This window comes from Telopea speciosissima, chromosome 1, assembly GCF_018873765.1.
Source record: "Telopea speciosissima isolate NSW1024214 ecotype Mountain lineage chromosome 1, Tspe_v1, whole genome shotgun sequence".
In the NCBI taxonomy this organism is placed as follows: domain Eukaryota; kingdom Viridiplantae; phylum Streptophyta; class Magnoliopsida; order Proteales; family Proteaceae; genus Telopea; species Telopea speciosissima.
Window position 1 is genome coordinate 52,695,219 of NC_057916.1, and position 19,679 is coordinate 52,714,897.

A 19,679-nucleotide genomic window follows, 5' to 3' on the forward strand; every position below is an offset into this window, starting at 1 on the left:
ACCATAAGTACCCTTGACAGCAGTCTATATCTGAGTAGCAGTGTCAAGGAGAAGATACTGACTAGAGAGGTCAGTGGTCATGGAGTTCAGAACAAAGGACATCACCATTGCATCATTGGCAGCCCATTTAGTACGAGCAACACCTTCTTCAGTAGGCTGTTTGGTGGTGCCAGTAAGATGGCCAGTGAGTCCCCTACCAGCCACGGTCAAGGATAATGATCTAGTCCAAATTAAATAGTTTGTGCCATCAAGCTTAATGGCAGCAGCATAGGGAAGAAAATCAGTCCTAGTCTGATCTCCTCCAGAAGTAGCCGAAGTTATCTTTGAGTTACCCATATTTCAGCCAGGCAAAAATCGATCCTTTAAATTGGAAAAAATCAGATCTTCAAAAAAACTGCAGCAGTTGGGGCTGAAAGAAAGGTCGAGTGCAGCAGTATAATCAGGGAATTAACCCTAAAAAAATCTCCTCAAACAGCAGCCCAGAAAGCCAAGATCGATAAGGTGTCAGGGTTTTTCAAAACCCTGACAGTTGAGATTGATAAGGGAAAAGAGGGGCTGTAACTTGAGGGCTTCAATTTGTGATAATTCAGGTGTGATAGATGCTGTCCAGAGGCCTGCTGGTGCTCCAAGGTGAACAATCAACCTTCCAAGTCTATAGGGTCGATCTCCAAAAAATAGGAGCAGTCCAAAAATCGTAGAGAGAAAACACAGCAGCTATCGTGATCTTGTAGTTAGGGCATTAAATTTGAGGTGTGATGGAGGGCAGCACTTAGATCATAATAGGATCACCTCATTAGTGCTGCCCTTGAAGGATGGAGAGAACCAAGGAAAGGGAAAGAAGAGAAAGAGAAGAAATCGATGGAGAAGATGGAAGAGAAGAATAATGGGGGGGAAGGTTTTGAAAAACCCTAGATCAGAGAAGATGTCTCTGATACCATGTTATCAAAACTAGAAACTGAAGAAGGCTTGAATGATCGATTGTGATCAGCCAAGCCTATTATTTATAACTTTAAAAATTACATCCACATGACAAAAATACCCCTGCCATAGCCGACATACCTAGGCAGTACATAAAACACTTAAGAAACATAAAAATAAACTCCAAAAAGACCAGAATACCCCCACGGTGTTCTGGTTTACATTATTCAACACATTCTTTTTCTTATCTAATGCCTTTCTTTTTTCCTTTTAAATTTCTCCAGGGATTTGATAGAGAAGGAAAGCTACGAGCCATTTGTGGTGGTGGGAGATATGACCGACTGCTCTCCACATTTGGTGGTGATGACATTCCAGCATGTGGCTTTGGGTTTGGAGATGCTGTCATCGTGGAAGTAAGAATGGCACCTTTTTGTTCTCTTTTTCAATGGCATCTGATCGTCCATACAATCACATCACTTGGAACACCCTCGTTGCAAAAGCAGGGGTAAGGCTGCGTACATTATGGGCCTCTTTGGTATCACTTTTCATTTACATTTTTTGACACATAAACGTTTTTACAAGTGTTTGGTACAATTTATGGACCCTATTTCTATTTACAAAACATCAAAATAATAGAAAAACGATAATAGAGTTGAGACCTTATTATGGATTTTGGCCAAAAGTTCATTTTGGTCATTTTTTCAGTACTTTAATGAGCATGTGCTTATAAAGGTCCCAAAATCGAGGGTAAAGGAGTCATTTCCTCCTTAATTAGAAAGCTAACCCCACTCTATTTCTTGGAGATGTGGAGGCCCTTCTTCCAGCCCTATCACTTGATTATCGTCCAAGACGGAGATCCCACCGAAACGATCCGAGTCCCAGACGGCTTCGACTATGAGCTCTACAACCGGAACGACATCAATCGGATCTTGGGAGTTCGATGGCTCAATATTCAGCAAAACAAAAATCATCGCAGTTGCAGGTGATTGCACTCAACTTCACTCCAACCGACCCACATAGATTGCTCATACTCCAAGATTGCTCCTCCCTTTACTCCTTTAACCCTAATGAGTTCAGAGTGACTGTGTCTTTTCTCCTCCAATCTCCACCAAAAACACTTTATTCTGCTCCGGAATACTATCCCGACAGAGACAATGGGAAACTGCTGACATAATCATGATCTATTCCTCTCTCACTCTAATAGAGTCCAAATTCTAGAGATCTCATCTCTACTATGAGCTCTAAGCCTGTTTTTTTTATCTCCATTATAATATCTTCTTCTACTGTCTTTCGGATCAAATTGTCACTCCTTCTGCTTCCTCTGTTGCTGTTGCTCCATAAATCTTCTTTAACACTCCATTATTGTACACAAAACCCCACCAATATCTCAGTCTCGGAGAGTTTAAGAACCGCCATGGATCCATTGCCGACAAACTTTCCAATCCTCTCTAATGTCATGTCTTGTATTACTTCTGGCCGCTTGGCTGGGTTTCGATTCAAGAAGAAAAGAAAAAGAAAAATAATAATAAGAAGAAGATGGAGAAGAAATCAGGTGAAGAAAAGGACAAGTATAAAGATGGTTTCAGATTGGGGAGGAAGATGGGTGAAGAGATGCCTTCTTCACCCACCACTTAAACCATATATGGGCTTTGGGTTTGGGCTCTTTCTTAAAAAATGTTATAAAAATCATTTGCACCAAACCTATTTTTCATTCTACAATCAATTATGTTTAGTAGTTACCAAACACTTTATTTTTTCATCAAAAATGGTTTTCAGTAATGATTATTCTACATAGGAAAAAAACAAACTGAAAAGTGATACCAAAGAGGCCCTATGACCCTCCCCAGACTCTGCAATAGCGGGAGCCTTGTACACTGGTGGGGATGCCCTTTTTTGCATACTTTCCAATCATTGTTATTTAATGCAGCCTATCTTATAATGTGTAATATACATGGACCTCCATCTCATTAATCAGTGGGCCTCCTGCTATCCAAGTTGACAAAATCTTAAATAATGTTTAGTTAGTGTAAATCTTGTGTCACCTTGGTAGTTTATAGCTTATAACTTCTAGAGATTTAGTGATATCCTGGGCTCTAGAAATGTACGTCATGCAATCAGTTGTAACTTGAAGATGAGAAATCATAGTTTTTGGTTGCTTATGTTGACATAGCATTCTGGGTAGTTTCATGTTTGTTTTTGTGCTAGCTAGTCCTCCTTTAACATTGCTATGACTTGTGCTTCATTTTTTATTTTATTCCAACTCAACGAATGATACAAATGGCTGTTGACAGTTGCTTAAGGATAAGGGGCTTCTACCAGATCTTAGCCCCCAGGTAGAGAATATTGTGTGCTCACTCGACCAGGAGCTCCAAGGAGCTGCTGCCACAGTTGCGACCATCCTGAGACAGAAAGGCCAAAGTGTTGACCTTGTGTTGGAGAACAAACCTCTCAAATGGTATTCTCAGTTTATCCTATTTTTTTTTTTAAGATTGTGTTTTGGAAAATCTTATTTTTTTCATTAATCAGGTATTCAGGTTTCTTTTCTAGTTCCTTGCGATGGGCCAACCCCCCAACCTTTTTTTTAAATAAAAAAATTTGTTCACGTTAACATTGGTCAGCCAAGTTCTGAGTTCATCCTAGAAACAGATCTTCCGGATTCTCTGGTTATGTTGTATTCCATCTCGTTTACAGGGTGTTCAAGCGTGCAGCTAGGATAAATGCTGGCAGACTGATCTTGGTGGGAAATTCAGAGTGGCAAAGAGGAATGGTTGGTGTAAAAATCCTCTCAACCAATGAACAGTATGAGATCAAACTGGATGAGCTGGAATGACAACCTTTTGTATTTATTTTTGGTTTGTGTCTTACAGTTTCTGTCAAATTTTCTAAAGCCAATTGTTTAATCATTCTTTTTATTTGATTGGAAATTGTTTAATCGTTCAAGTTGATGCAAAGGTACTCTTTCTCTTGCAAAGTCTTGATTCTGGGAAAGGCAGAGTGATGTGTTTACCTGAGGCAATTTGCTTTGCCAGGACATACAGTTTATTATACTCTGATGCAGGCTTATTAATGGTGGTTCAAAAGAATATAGTGACTTTTGTTTGTTGGACCCAGTTTCCCTTCACCCCATTCATTGAGGGGTGTGAGAGGGCAGGAATGGGTATCGGGAGGGTATTTTGGAACATACTAAAATCCTAGGAGGGGTTTGTGAACCTTAGGATGGTGGATGAACCATCCTCTATGAGTGGAGGAAAATTGTCTTTAAAAAAAAAAAAGAACGACAGGGTGCCAGGGTTGCTGTGCTTTTTATTTTTATTTTTGGTAAAAGCAATTTATTAAAGGGGAGGGGAATGATGTTGCCACACAAGGTTGTCTTGAGAAGCAGCTTGAGCACAGGCTAAACAGTCCGCCACGGAATTGCCTTCTTTGAGAGTATGTCTGAATTGAATTTCTTCAAACAAGATATCTAAACGAAAGTAGTCCGAGATGACTGGAGCAATAATCTTCCAAGGCAGTGCATTAGAGACTTTGTTGAGAATGTTAATCACAAGGAGATTGTCACTCTCCACGACAATTTTCTTAATATATTTAAAGAGAGCGCGAGAGATATGGCCTTGCAAACCGCAAGTGCTTCTGCTGTCAAGGCTGTGCTTCATAAGGATATTGTAAAATTGTGCACTACTTGTTCAATCTTAAATCAGATAGCCTTGTCATTTTAGATTTCACAAGTTATATATTATTCGTTTGAAGCAGAACCGTTAGATTGTTATCTGATCATTTATTTTCATAAAGTTAGTAGGCAGTGGCCGTTTTACCAGAATACAGATCCCTTCCCTGCGGATAACCACCCCACCCCATCTCAAACCGTCCATGGGGTGTCCACACCCCATGGATGGTGTGGGATGGGGTGGGGGGGGGGTGGTTACCTCCACAGGAGAGGAACCCAACTCGTTTTACCATGCCAGCACAATGGGCTGTGATAAACCTAAATTCACGTTGACCAATCAGGGAACGCCACGTGTTCAAACCCAATAAGGAGGACCGGTTCAGGACGAGAACCCAAAAATGAAGAACCAAGTAAGGATTTGATCCAACCCAGCATGGGCACCCCGGGCGCAGATCGTGGGCACGGACCCGGACTCGGGCATGACATCCCCGGCACACGTCATGCCCACACACGTCATCTCCAAGCATAAGCTCCCTCGGATCGCCATCAACAAGACAACATCGCCAAGGACTCTAGACCACCGCCTATCGAGTCACGTGGAGTGAACGGACTCATACACCATGAACTTCATCTACCACGTAGATGAGTCTATCCATCAAGATTACTAAGGCCACCCGGACACTACGTCCCACAGGAAGGCAACTTCCAAAGACACCACATCTCTAAGGAAGGCAACTACCTAGTCTATCAAGGACACTACATCTCCCGGGAAGACAATTACCTAGTCTATCAAGGACACTACGTCTCAAGGGAAGACAACCTATCAAGGATGAGCCCTATTACTCAGGGACTCTATCACCTACGACAAATACTCTACGTCAACTGGGACTCTCCACACCGCCATACACTACTATAAAAGGCAAGGTACACAGTCCTGTCGAGGGACATCTTAACTCATCTTGAATACTATTATTCATCTGTTTGCTCAGAGAGATCTAACTTAGGCATCGGAAAGTCCTAGGCCGGAACCACACCGGTTCTCCTTTGTCACCCCAGGATCTAACTTAGGCATCGGAAAGTCCTAGGCCGTCTGTGGGAATGACGCTAGCCATCACCTCTACTAGCTTGTTTCCATATCTGATCAACCATGGCACGCAGGAAGACCGCTCCCTCCACCAACAATGCCCCGAGTGAGGGGAACGGATCACCTCCTCCAGAGAGTTCACATCGTAGAGCCACAGATCGTTTCTCTCAGGAGAGGGAGGTCCCAGAGAACCAGCAGGTTGGGGGAGTCAACCTCAACCCGGAAGTAGCCATTGAAGCCCCCGTGGAGCTAGTACCTGATCCTAATGCACCAGCCACTGTGGGTCAGATCAACGACTTGCAACGTCAGATCCTCGATGACCAACGACTCTTCCGCGAATACCTCAGGCAGAAGGCGATGATCGACCGTCATAGGCAGGAGCAGAGCCGGGACCAAAGCCCTAGGAGATCACCTCCAAGGGGTGATAGGTCCGAGAGGCACACTAGGCAACAGGGAGAACTCTCCCAACATCCAAGGAGAATGGCGAACCTCCAGCTCGGTCGGACAGGGGGAGAACACCATCACACCGATCCATGGTACCTAACCCTGAAGGGTCCATTCGGAGGTCGGTGTTTGATGGTCGACTAGAAGGAAGTCATGTACCAGAGCGAAGCCGGACTTACCGTGAAGAAAGCCCCTCGCGTTCGAGGCAAGATTCATCACTGCGTGACCCTTCACCATCCCGCCAACAGTCAAGGGGGGAGGGGACCACCAGGAGAGGACGAGCTCGCAGTGAAAGACCAATAAGGCATGAGGAACAAGCACGGGATGAAGAGTTAGATAAGAGACTCCGAGAGTTGGACGAGAAACTGGAAGGGTTGAAGAAGCAAACCAAGGGTGAGACACAATCAATCCCTGGGCAACACCCCTTCTTAGAAGAGATCATGTCAGCCTCATTGCCATCCAGGTTCAGGTTGCCTACCTTTGAACTCTGTAGTGGCACCACCGACCCTAATGACCATATCAACTATTTCAATGGCATGATGACACTATATGGTCGATCGGACGTGGTGTCTTGTCGAGCATTCCCTGCATCCCTCAAGGGTACGGTGACCTCATGGTTTTCCAGGCTACGACCACGGTCGATCGGATCATTTACGGAGCTATGTGAACAGTTCGTGATCCGCTTCTAGAGCAGCGTCAAACAGAAGAAGACCACGGTCAATTTGCTTAACGTGATCCAAAATCCTGGGGAGTCCCTCAAGGAGTTTGTCAGCAGGTTCACCAAGGAATCCCTGGAAGTCTGCGACCTAGATGATCAAACCCAGCATGCAGCCCTAGCAGGGGGCATTAGAGACATGGAACTAATCAAGGACTTAGCAAGTCATGAGACCAAGACCATGAAAGAGCTCCTGGAGCGATGTAATGAGTTCGCCAACATGGCCGAAATAGTGTTGTCACGGACGAAGGCCATTGAAGGCAAGACCCAAGATAACAAGAGGTCAGTACCAGATGACCGCAAAGAGAATAAAAGATCAAGGACTGAGCGAAGACAGGAGAAAGGCGATCGCCCATCGGGAAGAAGTGATCGTCGATCAGAGAGAGGTGAGAGGGCAAGCAGCCCAGAGTTCACACCCCCTCAACACCACCAGGTCACAGATCCTCATGCAGATACAGGACCGTGACCTAATCAAATGGCCACGACCCATGCTGGCAGGACCTGAGAAGCGTAACAAACACAAGTACTACCTCTTCCACAAGGACTATAGGCATGACACAGAGGAATGCTATCAACCCAAGAGAGAGATAGAAAACATAGTGAGAGCAGGGAGTCTGAACAAGTACGTGAAGGGGAGACGTGATGGCCGTTCGGGCCAAGGAGATCGAGGACGTGACCGAGAAAGAGAACCAAGGAAGGAAGAAAGAAGAGCGGACCAAGATAGGGAGAGAGACCGCACTGATGAAAGTAGCAGAACCCAGCGGCACCAAGGGAGCCCCCATCCTCACCATACTTGGAGGACCGGGGCAAGAATCAACCAGGAAGGCTAAAGCCCATGCCAGGTTCATGGGAGTAGCAGAGATGCCAAGCAAGATAGCAAAGACCGAGACGGTGATCTCCTTCTCGGATGATGACTTGGAAGGTGTGACCTTTCCACATGAGGACGCCCTGGTAGTACAGGTGGAGATAACCAACCGACTCGTGCACAGGGTGCTGATAGATACAGGGGCATCCGTGGATGTACTCTCATTGGAAGCCTACTGCAAGTTCGGATTCAGAGACGATCAACTCGAGCCAGAGCCCACCTACCTCCATGGATTCTCGGGCACCACAGCCTCCATCAGAGGTACCATATAGCTGCCCGTCACCTTTGGAGAGCACCCTCGACAGGTAACCATCATGGTGAACTTCATGGTCGTCAGGTCCGTGGTGTCGTTCAATGGCCTCCTAGGGCGATCTTCCCTGATAACCCTTAGAGGTGTGGTGTCTCCACTCCACCTGAAGATGAAGTTCCCCACTGGCAACGGAGTAGGGGAAGTTCGAGGTGATCAGAAGAAGGCTAGAGAGTGCTACACCACCTTCATGAAGAAAAACAATGGCAACACACGAGGGATGGCACTATGCATACAAAACCTGGTCAGTGACCAGAGAGATGAACTGACAGAGAAGAGAGGAAGACTGGTGGAGGACCTCATCCCCTGGCCACTCAGCAAAGGCGACCCTTCCAAGGTCATGCAGGTTGGGTCATTATTGAGAAATGAGCAAAAAGAAGAATTGAGGCACCTCCTCCAGACAAACATGGATGTCTTCACATGGTCGACTGCAGACATGCCAGGCATACCCAGATCCATAGCAGAGCACCGACTACATGTAGACCCAACCAGGAAGCCAGTCCAACAGAAGAGAAGGAATTTCACCCTCGACTGATAGGCAGCCATCAAAGAAGAGGTCGAGAAGTTGAGCCGAGTAGGGTTCATCAAAGAAGAAAAGTTCCCTACTTGGCTTGCAAATGTGGTCATGATACCCAAGCCTAACGGGAAGTGGAGGATGTGAGTCGACTACACTGACTTGAACAAGGCATGTCCCAAGGATGAGTACCCGCTACCCAGGATCGATCTGTTGATCGATGCAACTGCAGGACATGAGATGTTGAGTTTCATGGATGCCTACTTCGGCTACAACCAGATCCTTATGCATGAGGATGACGAGTCTTACACCGCCTTCCGAACGGACAAGGAGAATTATTGCTACTGTGTCATGCCGTTCGGACTAAAGAATGCAGGGGCCACCTACCAGAGGATGGTCAACAAGATGGTCGAGGAACAGATTGGGTGCAACATGGAAGTGTACGTGGATGACATGTTGTGAAAAGCGTCCAAGCTCATCAACACCTGGCCGACCTGGAAGAAGTATTCGCCATACTGAGAAGGAACCAGATGAAACTCAACCCTACGAAGTGTGCTTTCGGAGTAATGTCCTGAAAATTCCTAGGGTTCATGGTCTCAGTACGAGGAATAGAGGCCAACCCCTCCAAGATCAAGGCCATCCAAGAGATGGCACCCCCGAGGACAGCCAGAGAGGTACAGAGGTTGAATGGAAGGATCGCCGCCCTATCAAGGTTCGTGTCACGATCCAGAGACAAGTGCCTGCCATTCTTCAAGACGCTGAAGAACCTTCGAAGTCCTAAAGACTTTCCATGAACGGAGGAGTGCCAAAAAGCGTTTGAAGAATTGAAGGTATACCTCCAGGACCCACCATTGCTTGGGTGCCCAGAACCCAACGAAAAGTTATAGATCTACTTGGCGGCGACACCCGTCGCAGTAAGCACAGTGCTACTAAAAGAAGAGGGTAAGATACAAAGACCCATCTATTATGTTAGCCATGTCTTAAATGATGCAGAGACCAGGTACACAAGGATTGAGAAAGTGGCATACACACTGGTGATCGCGGCTAGGAAGGTCAGACCTTACTTCCAAGCCCATACCATCACAGTCCTCACCAACTTACCATTAAAGAAGGTACTGCATAAGCCAGACATCTTCGGACGATTGATCGCCTGGGCGGTTAAACTGAGCGAACACGACATCAGGTACCAACCCAGGATGACCATTAAAGGCCAAGCCCTAGCGGACTTCATCGCCGAATGCACCCTACCTAAGATTGAGGTAGAAGCAGAGGAACCAGAGGACCAGGACCAAGGATCATGGGAGATGTTCGTGGATGGTTCGAGTAATGCCACAGGAAGTGGAGCTGGTTTCATACTCACCAGCCTCGAAGGATTTCGAATCCCAGTATGCTCTCCAGTTCGCCTTCCCAGCATCTAATATGAAGCAGAGTACGAGGCACTACTCGCTGAACTCTGGGTGGCCAAAGCCATTCAAGTCACACACCTATCCATCCGGAGTGACTCCCAGCTGGTAGTGAATCAGGTGAATGGAGAATATGAAGCAAAAGTCGATCGAATGGCATCATACCTGGCACATGCTCGATAGCTGATTGGGGAGTTCATGAAATTCGAGATGGTTTGGGTTCCCAGGATCGAGAATGCCACTACCAACGCACTGTCCAGGCTAGTCAATGATGAACTCAGAAATCTGGCCAGTGCAGTGTATGTGGAAATATTACATGAACCAACATACCAGGAGAAGCAAGTCAATGAAATTGAGGAAGGGCCTAGCTGGATGGACCCCATACTCAACTACCTACAGAACGACGTCTTACCAGAAGACAAGGTCGAAGCAAGGAAGATAAGGATGAGAGCTGCAAAGTACATCGTCCTGGATGGAGTACTATACAAGAGGGGGGCCACAACACCACTGCTTCGGTGCCTAGGACACAAGGGAGCCTAGTATGCCCTGGTAGAGGTACACGAAGGGATCTACGGAAGCCACATGGGAGGACGACATCTAGCCTACAAAATCCTCCGACAAGGACTCTACTGGCCGAGAATGCAAGAGGAAGCAGTGCAATATGTCAAGGCTTGCGAGCAATGTCAATTGTTTGCCCCAATACCCCATCTACCCGCCACCAAACTGACATCGATCCTCAACCCTATTCCCTTTACCATGTGGGGGGTAGACATCTTGGGAGACTTCACAGCAGCATCAGGCAACCGTAAGTACTTGGTGGTCGCCATTGACTACTTCACCAAGTGGGTAGAGGCTAAACCATTGGTCAAGATCATAGAGAATGAAATGGAGAAGTTCGTCCGTGACGACATCATCTACAGGTTTGGTGTGCCAAAGATCATAGTCTCTGACAATGGGAAGCAATTCAACAACCTCAAGTTCAGAGCCTTCTGCCAAAGCTACAACATTGACTATTGGCCTGTTTTCGTAGCATACCCACAAGCCAATGGTCAGGTGGAGGTAACAAACCGAACCCTACTGGATGGCATAAAGAAAAGACTGGAAGGAGCCAAAGGGAAGTGGGTCGAAGAACTACTGAGTGTTCTGTGGGCATACCGCACCACAGTAAGGACACCCACAGGAGAAAGCCCATTCTGCCTGGTATATGGAATAGAAGCATTGGCACCGGTAAAGGTCCTCGCCATGTCCCACAGAGTACTATACTTCAATGAACGAACTTACACAGATGGACTTCGAGCGAACCTAGACTTCCTGGATGAGGTACGAGAGAAGGCACTGCTGAGGAACGTGGCCTACCAACAACGAACAGCCAAGTACTACAATGCCAGGGTACGTGAACGGTTATTCCATCAGGGAGACCTAGTCCTAAGAAGGGCAAGTGCATCACAGCCAAGAAAAGAAGGGAAGCTATCAGCAAATTGGGAAGGACCCTATATAGTTTCCAAGCAGATGCGTCCAGGGAGATACCGCTTGAAAACTCCGGGGGGCAAGAAGGTAGTCCGCACCTGGAACTTCGAACACCTGAAGAAGTATTACCAGTAGAAGCGACAGCACCATCGACAGCAGCAGTCAAGTAGTAGCAGTAGCAGTAGCAGTAGATGGCATCACTATTTCAAGGACAATGTGAAAATTTTCATTCAAAATAAAGAGGTGTTTCGGGAATACTTATCTTCTTCTACCACTCAATCGAATCACTGCCACTACACCAAGGCGTTATGCCACCGAGGCTTTATGCCTAAGGTGTTATGCCACCGAGGCTTTATGCCTAAAGCATTATGCCATCGAGGCTTTATGCCTAAGGCGCTATGCCACCAAGGCGTTATGCCACTGAGGTTTTATGCCTAAGGCGTTATGCTACCAAGGCGTTATGCCACCGAGGCTTTATGCCTAAGGCGTTATGCCACCAAGGCGTTGTGCCACCGAAGCTTTATGCCTAAGGCGTTATGCCACCAAGGCATTATGCCATCGAGGCTTTATGCCTAAGGCGTTATGCCACCAAGGCGTTATGCCATCGAGGTTTTATGCTAAAGGCATTATGCCACCCAAGCGCTATGCCACCAAGGCGTTATGCCACCAAGGTCCATGGACCACCGAGACAAGACATCCCTATGGACCGCCAATTACTTGGGGTTGCACAGATACGAGAACCATCAAAGCAACAAGGATCAAATTCATGTTATATCAACATCACTAGAAGAAAAAGGCAAGTACATACAAAAGACAAAAAACAAGCATCCCAATCCAAAAGTTCTCATCCAAAAAGTTATCATCCAATAAGTCAACATCCAGAAAGAACATCTATGAAATCATGGGGCATCCAATAGAGGAGCAGCCTCTGATCCAGAAGGAGACATCAAATCAGCATTAGCAGGAGGAGCAGCACTCTCCTCTAGTGCGATCGCACCCTCCTCTGTCGTCACAGCGCCATCCTCGGGAGGAACACGAGCCAATACAGCAGTCTCAGGAAGCAATGTGGTAACCTCTGGGAACCCTGAGAAATCATAATCAGGGGTCCTCTCTAGGATGCGAACCGTCAAGTCCCTGATGCCTCCATCGTATATCTCCTGGTTGTACTGATGAAAGTACGCAGTGATCTCGGGAGACCGCTGGTATGTCGCTACTACCCACTCCCCAGCCTCAGACAACTCCACATCATGCCTCTGCCTCAAAGCACGGAGCTCCTCCTCCAAAGCCTGGACTCTAGAAGAACTCTGAGTCGCTGCAATAGCAGCCACCTCGAGCTCCTCCGACACCCTTCGCTCACGTGCTACAGCCTCCTCGCAGGCAGCCCTAAGCCCCTGGACCTCCCTCTCCACATTTTGCAGTGCACGCTTTATCTGAAGCTAGCGAAAAACATGACCCTCCAGTTGAAGCACAGCCTCAGTAGCACAGTGCTGGACCTACAAGCAACAGGGCAGACAATAAACATCCTAAGCATAAGAGAAGCAATGACATAAAGAGAATGAGAAGAATAACTCATAGAAGCCATGTCCTGATAGAGACTCTGCGAGAGTGTGGCGTCACTGATCCCCCAGAGGGCTGAATGCTCTGCAAGAAGCCTACCCAGGTCCAATCACTCTCGACTCACACCACGAGTAGCCAAGGTCGCTCCCTCCAGAAGATCCCACGCCAACACCAAAGGAGAAGAGGTCGGTGAATCGGCGGCAATGCCAGCAGAAGCAGAGGCCACCCCTTTCCCATTAGAAGGGGGTGGAGTAGCAGACCCGGGGGTGGAAGCAGGAGGAGACGTCCATGGAAGAATAACACGTGACCCAGTCCTCACCGAGCTGGGGGGATCAGGACCCCCCTTCCTCTTGGTCCCAGTGACCGTAGGAGGAGAAGAAGAAGCTGGGGGTACTACACCAGAAGAACCACCCCAGAAGCAGCAGCTTGAGCTCTCCTCTTCTGCAGGTTGGAGCAGAAGATGTTAAGATCCGGCCTGATGTCCATTGCACAATAACATCCAATCAGGGACACAAGGCAAGTCAAAACAAGAATACATAGAAGGAAAGTACATAAGAAAATATCAAAGAAGTCAAGTATCTTACCAAGACTCAACTTCCAAAGACACAAGAAAGCCTCACAATCCAATTGATGGACATCGAACGGGTCGCATCCCTGACATCCCTGGAGGGAGTCGTGCTCAAAGTCGCTCAACTCAAGAGGGCAATTCACCCTCTTAATAACAATAACCTCCCAGGTAGACCGTAATGCACAGTGGGGGACCATGGCAAAGAAGAAGTGATCCCTCCAGTACTTCACTGAACTGGTGATCCCCACTAGAGGATCGAGTGGGGCAAGAGATCCCCTAGGGAGACGACGGGCGAAGTGGTAACACCCACCTTCCCCCTTCTTCAACACGCAAAAGTAAGAGAACAAGGGAACAGTGGCAGCACGCCCCATCCGGGCGAAGAACACATAGAAGCCCAGTATGACCCTCCAAGAGTTGGGCAACACCTGCCCGGGGGTAAGGCACCAATGCTCCAACACAAGCTCCACAAAGCGGGAGACAGGAAAACGAAGACCATGAACAAAGAAAATGTGGTACAAGCAGACCTCATCTCCTCGGTGGGAGTAAGCACGGTCATCCGATCCAGGGACACGAAGCAAGACCTCAGGGGGTATATAGAACTCCTGGCGGAGCGACGCTAAGTCTGAAGAAGTTAAGATGCTAGCAATATGGGCCAACTTGCTCCTAGGGTCGCCAATAGAAGTGGAAGCTCAGGAGGCCTGGCGACCTCTACTAGGAGCAGAATCTCCAGAAGCCTCTTCCCCATCACTAGCAATGGGGGAAGGCAAGGAAGCAGAAGTATCCACGGGGGAAGACGACCCCAAAGAAGATGCCTCAACAGATCCAACTCCATACGAAGTCGAATCAGAGTCGTCAGAGGAAGACATGAACAGACAAGGAAGACAACGGGTTACTTACTCAGAATAAAGACCTCCCAAGACTAAGCAACCGCGAAGAAGAGAAAGGAGATAACCTACAACCACCAATGCAGAACCAATAAAAATAAAAAATAAAAAAAAAATAGAAAAAGAAAAAGAAAAAGAGAAAAGAAGAGCGACACGCACCAAGGCCACGAGCAGGAGCGGATAGAGGTGGCTGGGTGTGGATCACCAGGAGCGGGTCGATGGACGGTCAACCCCTGGGTATGGATCGATGGACGGTCAACCCCTAGGCCCAGATTGATGGACGGTTAACCTTTGGGCACGGATCGATGGACGCCACCAACCCCTAGGCGAGGATTGAAGGACGCCAACCCCTGGGCACAGATCGATGGATGCCAACCCTTGGGTACGGATCGAAGGAAGCCAACCTCAGACGTGGATTGAGGAAGCCAACCCCTGGGCGGAGATCGATGGACGCCAACCCCTGGGAGCAGATCAAAGGGCGCCAACCCTAGGCGCGGATCGACGGAAGGCATCCACTGGGCGTGAATTGATTACCTGGATCGTCACCCTCCAAGGCTCAAATCGCGGGTACAAAAGCAGATTAGCCACCCACGAGTAGCATGCACCCAAGAAAATGGCAGGCACAAGCAAGCAACACGTAGTGCAATGAGCAAGACTATGGGCACTACACCAGGCAAGCACAAAAACGAGGCTAAGTGTCTAAGAAGAATCAAGAAAGCTTGAGACAAGCATGGTAAACCTCATTGTGGCAAAAGATTAAACACTTGGAGGGCACAATTAAGAGACACAAAACCCAAGACTCAAGTAAGAAGTGGAAGAAGAAAAAGCCAAAGGGGAGAAAAAGTTAGAAAGAGAGGGAGAGAAGGTGAAAAGTGAAAAGTGAAATGAAGGCAAAAGTATATATATCTACAAAAAGAAAGAAAAAAGAAGAAAGATACAAAAAGATGAGAAAGGAGGGATTTGAACCCATAACCTCTCCCTCACTAAGCAAATTGTAAGTACACCCTCTATAAGAAGATTATTCACAACACACCCCTCAATTGATACAAGAAGACAAGGAGTACTCTCTTGAGCACGTTGTTCTAAGAGAGTGGGGGGCAAGTGATAAACCTAAATTCACCCTGACCAATCAGGGAACACCACGTGTCCAAACCTAATAAGGAGGACCGGTTCAGGATGAGAACCCAAAAATGAAGAACCAAGTAAGGATTTGACCTAACCCAGTATGGGTACCCCAGGCGCAGATCGTGGGCGTGGACCCGGACTCGGGCATGACATCCCCGGCACACGTCATGCCCACACATGTCATCTCCAAGCATAAGCTCCCTCAGATAGCCATCAACAAGACAACATCACCAAGGACTCTAGGCCACCGCCTATCGAGTCACGTGGAGTAAACGGACTCATACACCATGAACTTCATCTACCACGTAGATGAGTCTATCCATCAAGATTACTATGGCCACCCAGACACTACGTCCCACAGGAAGGCAACTTCCAAAGGCACCACGTCTCTAAGGAAGGCAACTACCTAGTCTATCAAGGACACTATATCTCTCGGGAAGACAACTACCTAGTCTATCAAGGACACTACGTCTCACGGGAAGATAACCTATCATGGAGGAGCACTTCTAGTCAGGGACTCTATCACCTACGATAAATACTCTACATCAACTGGGACTCTCCACACCGCCATGCACTACTATAAAAGGCAAGGTACACAGTCCCATCAGGGGACATCTTAACTCATCTTGAATACTACTATTTATCTATTTGCTCAAAGAGATCTAACTTAGGCATCAGAGAGTCCTAGGCTGAAACTACACCGGTTCTCCTTTGTCACCCCAGGGTCTTTTGTAAGTTACGGCACTCGAAGGACTGCAGAGCGATTTCTTGGCGCAACAGGCTGTTTGCCATGTGGAAAAACAAAGCTTCAGTAAATGTGTGACAAGTTGAACCAGGAGCAGGAAGGTCTAAATACTTGGAATTGAGATTGACTTGTTTGGGTTCCAAACTAATTCTGTTTCAAATCGGCTGGAACTTGATCAGAATTGGGCAAAACACTTTTTTCAGTATCAGGAAGATTCATCTAATTTGATTCCAATTTTGAAACCATGCATGGTTCGATCACCAAATTTGCTGCAATTTATCGATTCAAATAGTTCAGATTAGCTTTCTCATCCTCCCACGTACATTGGATAAAGTTGAATACCCACTATGGTAGGCCCTGCACATAAGGTGTTGCACTTAGGGGTGTAAATGAATAGCCAAAATCTGTTTCCGTATCCGTGTCCGTATCTGTTTAGCACTATCTGAGTCCGTCCGAAAGCTAAATGGATGCGGATACAGATAGGCTATAGCTATCCAAAAATCTATATTTACATGTAAACGGATAAAATATCCGATCCGTATCCGTGTTCGTATCCATTTAGCACTATCCAAATTCATCCGAAAGCTAATCAGATGCCGATGCGGATATAGCACTATCCGAGCCGAATCTGATCTGTTTACATCCCTAGTTGCACTACCTTTTGTCTCTTATCTTTATCAGTAACTCGGGAAAAATGATATGGGTATCATGCTATGGACTTACGGTAATTCGGTCAAAATAAAACTTGAAGAAAAAATAAACTATAATGTGTGGATTGGTTTTCCTTTGTTGGATCAACCTTTAAATTCGGACATTAATGAATGAAATTAAAGGAGCTAAATTCAGTATAGCCTTTTTCAAAATTGACTGCTATTTTTGGGATTGGCTTCGAGATTCCTGTATTTCCTCGAAATCAAGACTTTACCATTTCCACTGACCAAGCTTTATTGTGAACTCTTTCTTCTCGGGAATATCTCAAAATCCAGCAGGCAGCAAGAATAAGAATTTTTATCATCTCAAGTACGGTGCACTGTCCAGTGCACCTCACTTATGCACCCAACGGTGGCCATGACACTGAGAGGATAAACTTTAAAGGTGCACTACTCAGTGCACCATCAGATGCACAAGGGAGTTGCTGCACTGGGCAATGCACCACACTTGAGAGGATAAAGATCCTCTCTTTGGATTTAAAAACAAGATCCTTGTCTTGGAGCTATTGATGAGGGTGGTTTATGCTTATTGTGCAATCTAGGGTCTTATTTTTGGCCATGATCACTTTTACATTTATCTCTCTCCTACAAGCTGGGGCCTTCCTCATAGTTTGGAGTTGGATGTGTTTTGTAAATAATATTTGAAAAAGGAAGAGAAGAGCAGAGGAAACCGAGACACAGAGAGAGAGATGGTCGTGCAATTTGGGAGTCACAACTTATGTTGGATCTCCCACTAAACTTCATTATATAGTATCACTAAGGGCATCATAGTAAAGGGAATAAAAAATAAATAACAAATAATACCTAGACTACCTTCCTCTCTCATCTCGGTATTAATGACTCTAATACTGAGACGACATGAATACCAACAACACTCCCCCTCAAGCTGGAGCATAGATGTTAATCATGCCCAGCTTGTTACAAATATAATCCACTTGTGCACTCCCCCAAAGACTTTGTAAATACATCTGCATGTTGCTCTCCTATACTAACATGACAAGGAGAAATCAGCACTTATTGCAGCTTTTCTCGAACAAAATGATAGTGAACCTCAATGTGTTTCGTTCTTTCATGAAACACCGGATTTGAAAGAATATGGACAGCAACTTGATTGTCACACCACATTCGTGTCGAAGAATCATCAACAAACCCAAGCTCATTCAATAACAGTTTCACCCAAATTAACTCACAAGTAGCATGTGCCATAGCCCTATATTCTGACTGCATTGGAATGAGAAACTACTGTCTGTCTCTTGCTCTTCCAGGACATCAGGTTCCCTCCAACAAATGTACAATAACCTGTAGTTGACCGCCTGTCAATTGGAGATCTTGCCCAATCAGCATCCAAAAAATCCTCTATCCGCTCATGTCCATGATCACTATAGAGGAGACCATGTCCAGGAGCCTTTTGAGGCAACACAAGATACATACAACTGCCTCCCAGTGAGACATTTGAGGAGCAAATAAAAACTGACTAACCACACTAATAGGAAAGACAATGTCAGGCCGAGTCATTGTTAGATAATTCAATTTCCCAACTAGCCTCTGATACTTCTTAGGATCACTTAAAATATCACCATCGGTTGTAAGCTTTAAATTGGGATCCATGAGAGTGTCTAGAAGTTTAGAACCTAACATCCTTGTCTTTGAAAGAAGATCAATAATATATTTTCATTGTGGCAGCGAAATCTCTTTTTTGACTGAGCCACTTCCACACCCAAGAAATACTTTAACTTTCCCAAATCCTTGGTCTGGAACTTTTGCTACAAATGTACCTTCAAGTTCTCAATACCAGAAGCATCATCTCCTGTAATAACTATATCATCTACATAAACAGGGAATATCTTCCCTACATTAGAACGGTTGAAAAACATTGAATAATCACTATTACACCGTGTTAGCCCAAATTCTAACTCAACCTCAGTGAACCGGCCAAACCAAGTCCGAGGGGACTGTTTTAGCCCAAACAACAACTTTTTTAGCTTACATTCCAAGCCAGACTCTCCTTGAGCAACAAATCCAAAAGGTTGCTCCATATAAACCTCCTCATGAAGAACCCCATGCAAAAAGACATTCTTAACATCTAACTGATATAAAGGACAATGATAAGTAGCAGTAAGGGAAATCAAAATACGAATAGAAGTAAGCTTTGCCATAGTAGAATACGTATCCAAGTAATCCACACCATATACTTGGGCATAGCCCTTTACCACAATACGAGCCTTCAAATGGGCTAAGGATCCATTAGGGTTTACTTTCACCATATATACCCAACGACAACCAATAGCAGATTTACCTGAGGATAAGGTAACAAGATCCCAGGTCTGAGTTACCTCCAATGCCAACAGTTCTTCATTCATAACAGCCCTCAAACCATTATTAGATAATGCCTCGGCAACAGACTTAGGAATTAGATGATTTTCAATGGTATGCAAACATAAATGGAAGGTGGAAGACAAACCAGAATAGGGCACAACATTATAAATGGGGTGTTGGGTACAACTCCAAACACCTTTACAATGAGCAATAGGAATATCAAGATTAGAAGGAGGTTCCAAAGAAGAAGAAGAAGTACATATTGTAGGATCAACATGCAAAGAAGTAGATGGAGCAGAGGTAGCCGAAACGGGTGGGGCCCATACTTTCTATTGGTGACGTTGGAACAAAATAGGAGGTGCCGGTGATGAGGCAGCCTATGGAACATGGTTA

At 46.0% G+C, this 19,679-nt stretch overlaps 1 protein-coding gene across 1 annotated transcript in view; it reads left to right on the forward strand.

The window, feature by feature from the left end:
• Positions 1-3,872, forward strand: part of LOC122649179 (histidine--tRNA ligase, chloroplastic/mitochondrial-like) — a 37,838-nt gene extending 33,966 nt beyond the window's left edge. The window contains exons 9-11 of the mRNA XM_043842554.1: positions 1,203-1,331; positions 3,210-3,373; positions 3,610-3,872. Of these exons, the coding sequence (XP_043698489.1) occupies positions 1,203-1,331; positions 3,210-3,373; positions 3,610-3,748 (432 nt within the window). The 3' untranslated portion in view covers positions 3,749-3,872. The remainder of the gene's footprint in view (positions 1-1,202; positions 1,332-3,209; positions 3,374-3,609) is intronic.
• The last annotated feature ends 15,807 nt before the right edge of the window (positions 3,873-19,679 follow it).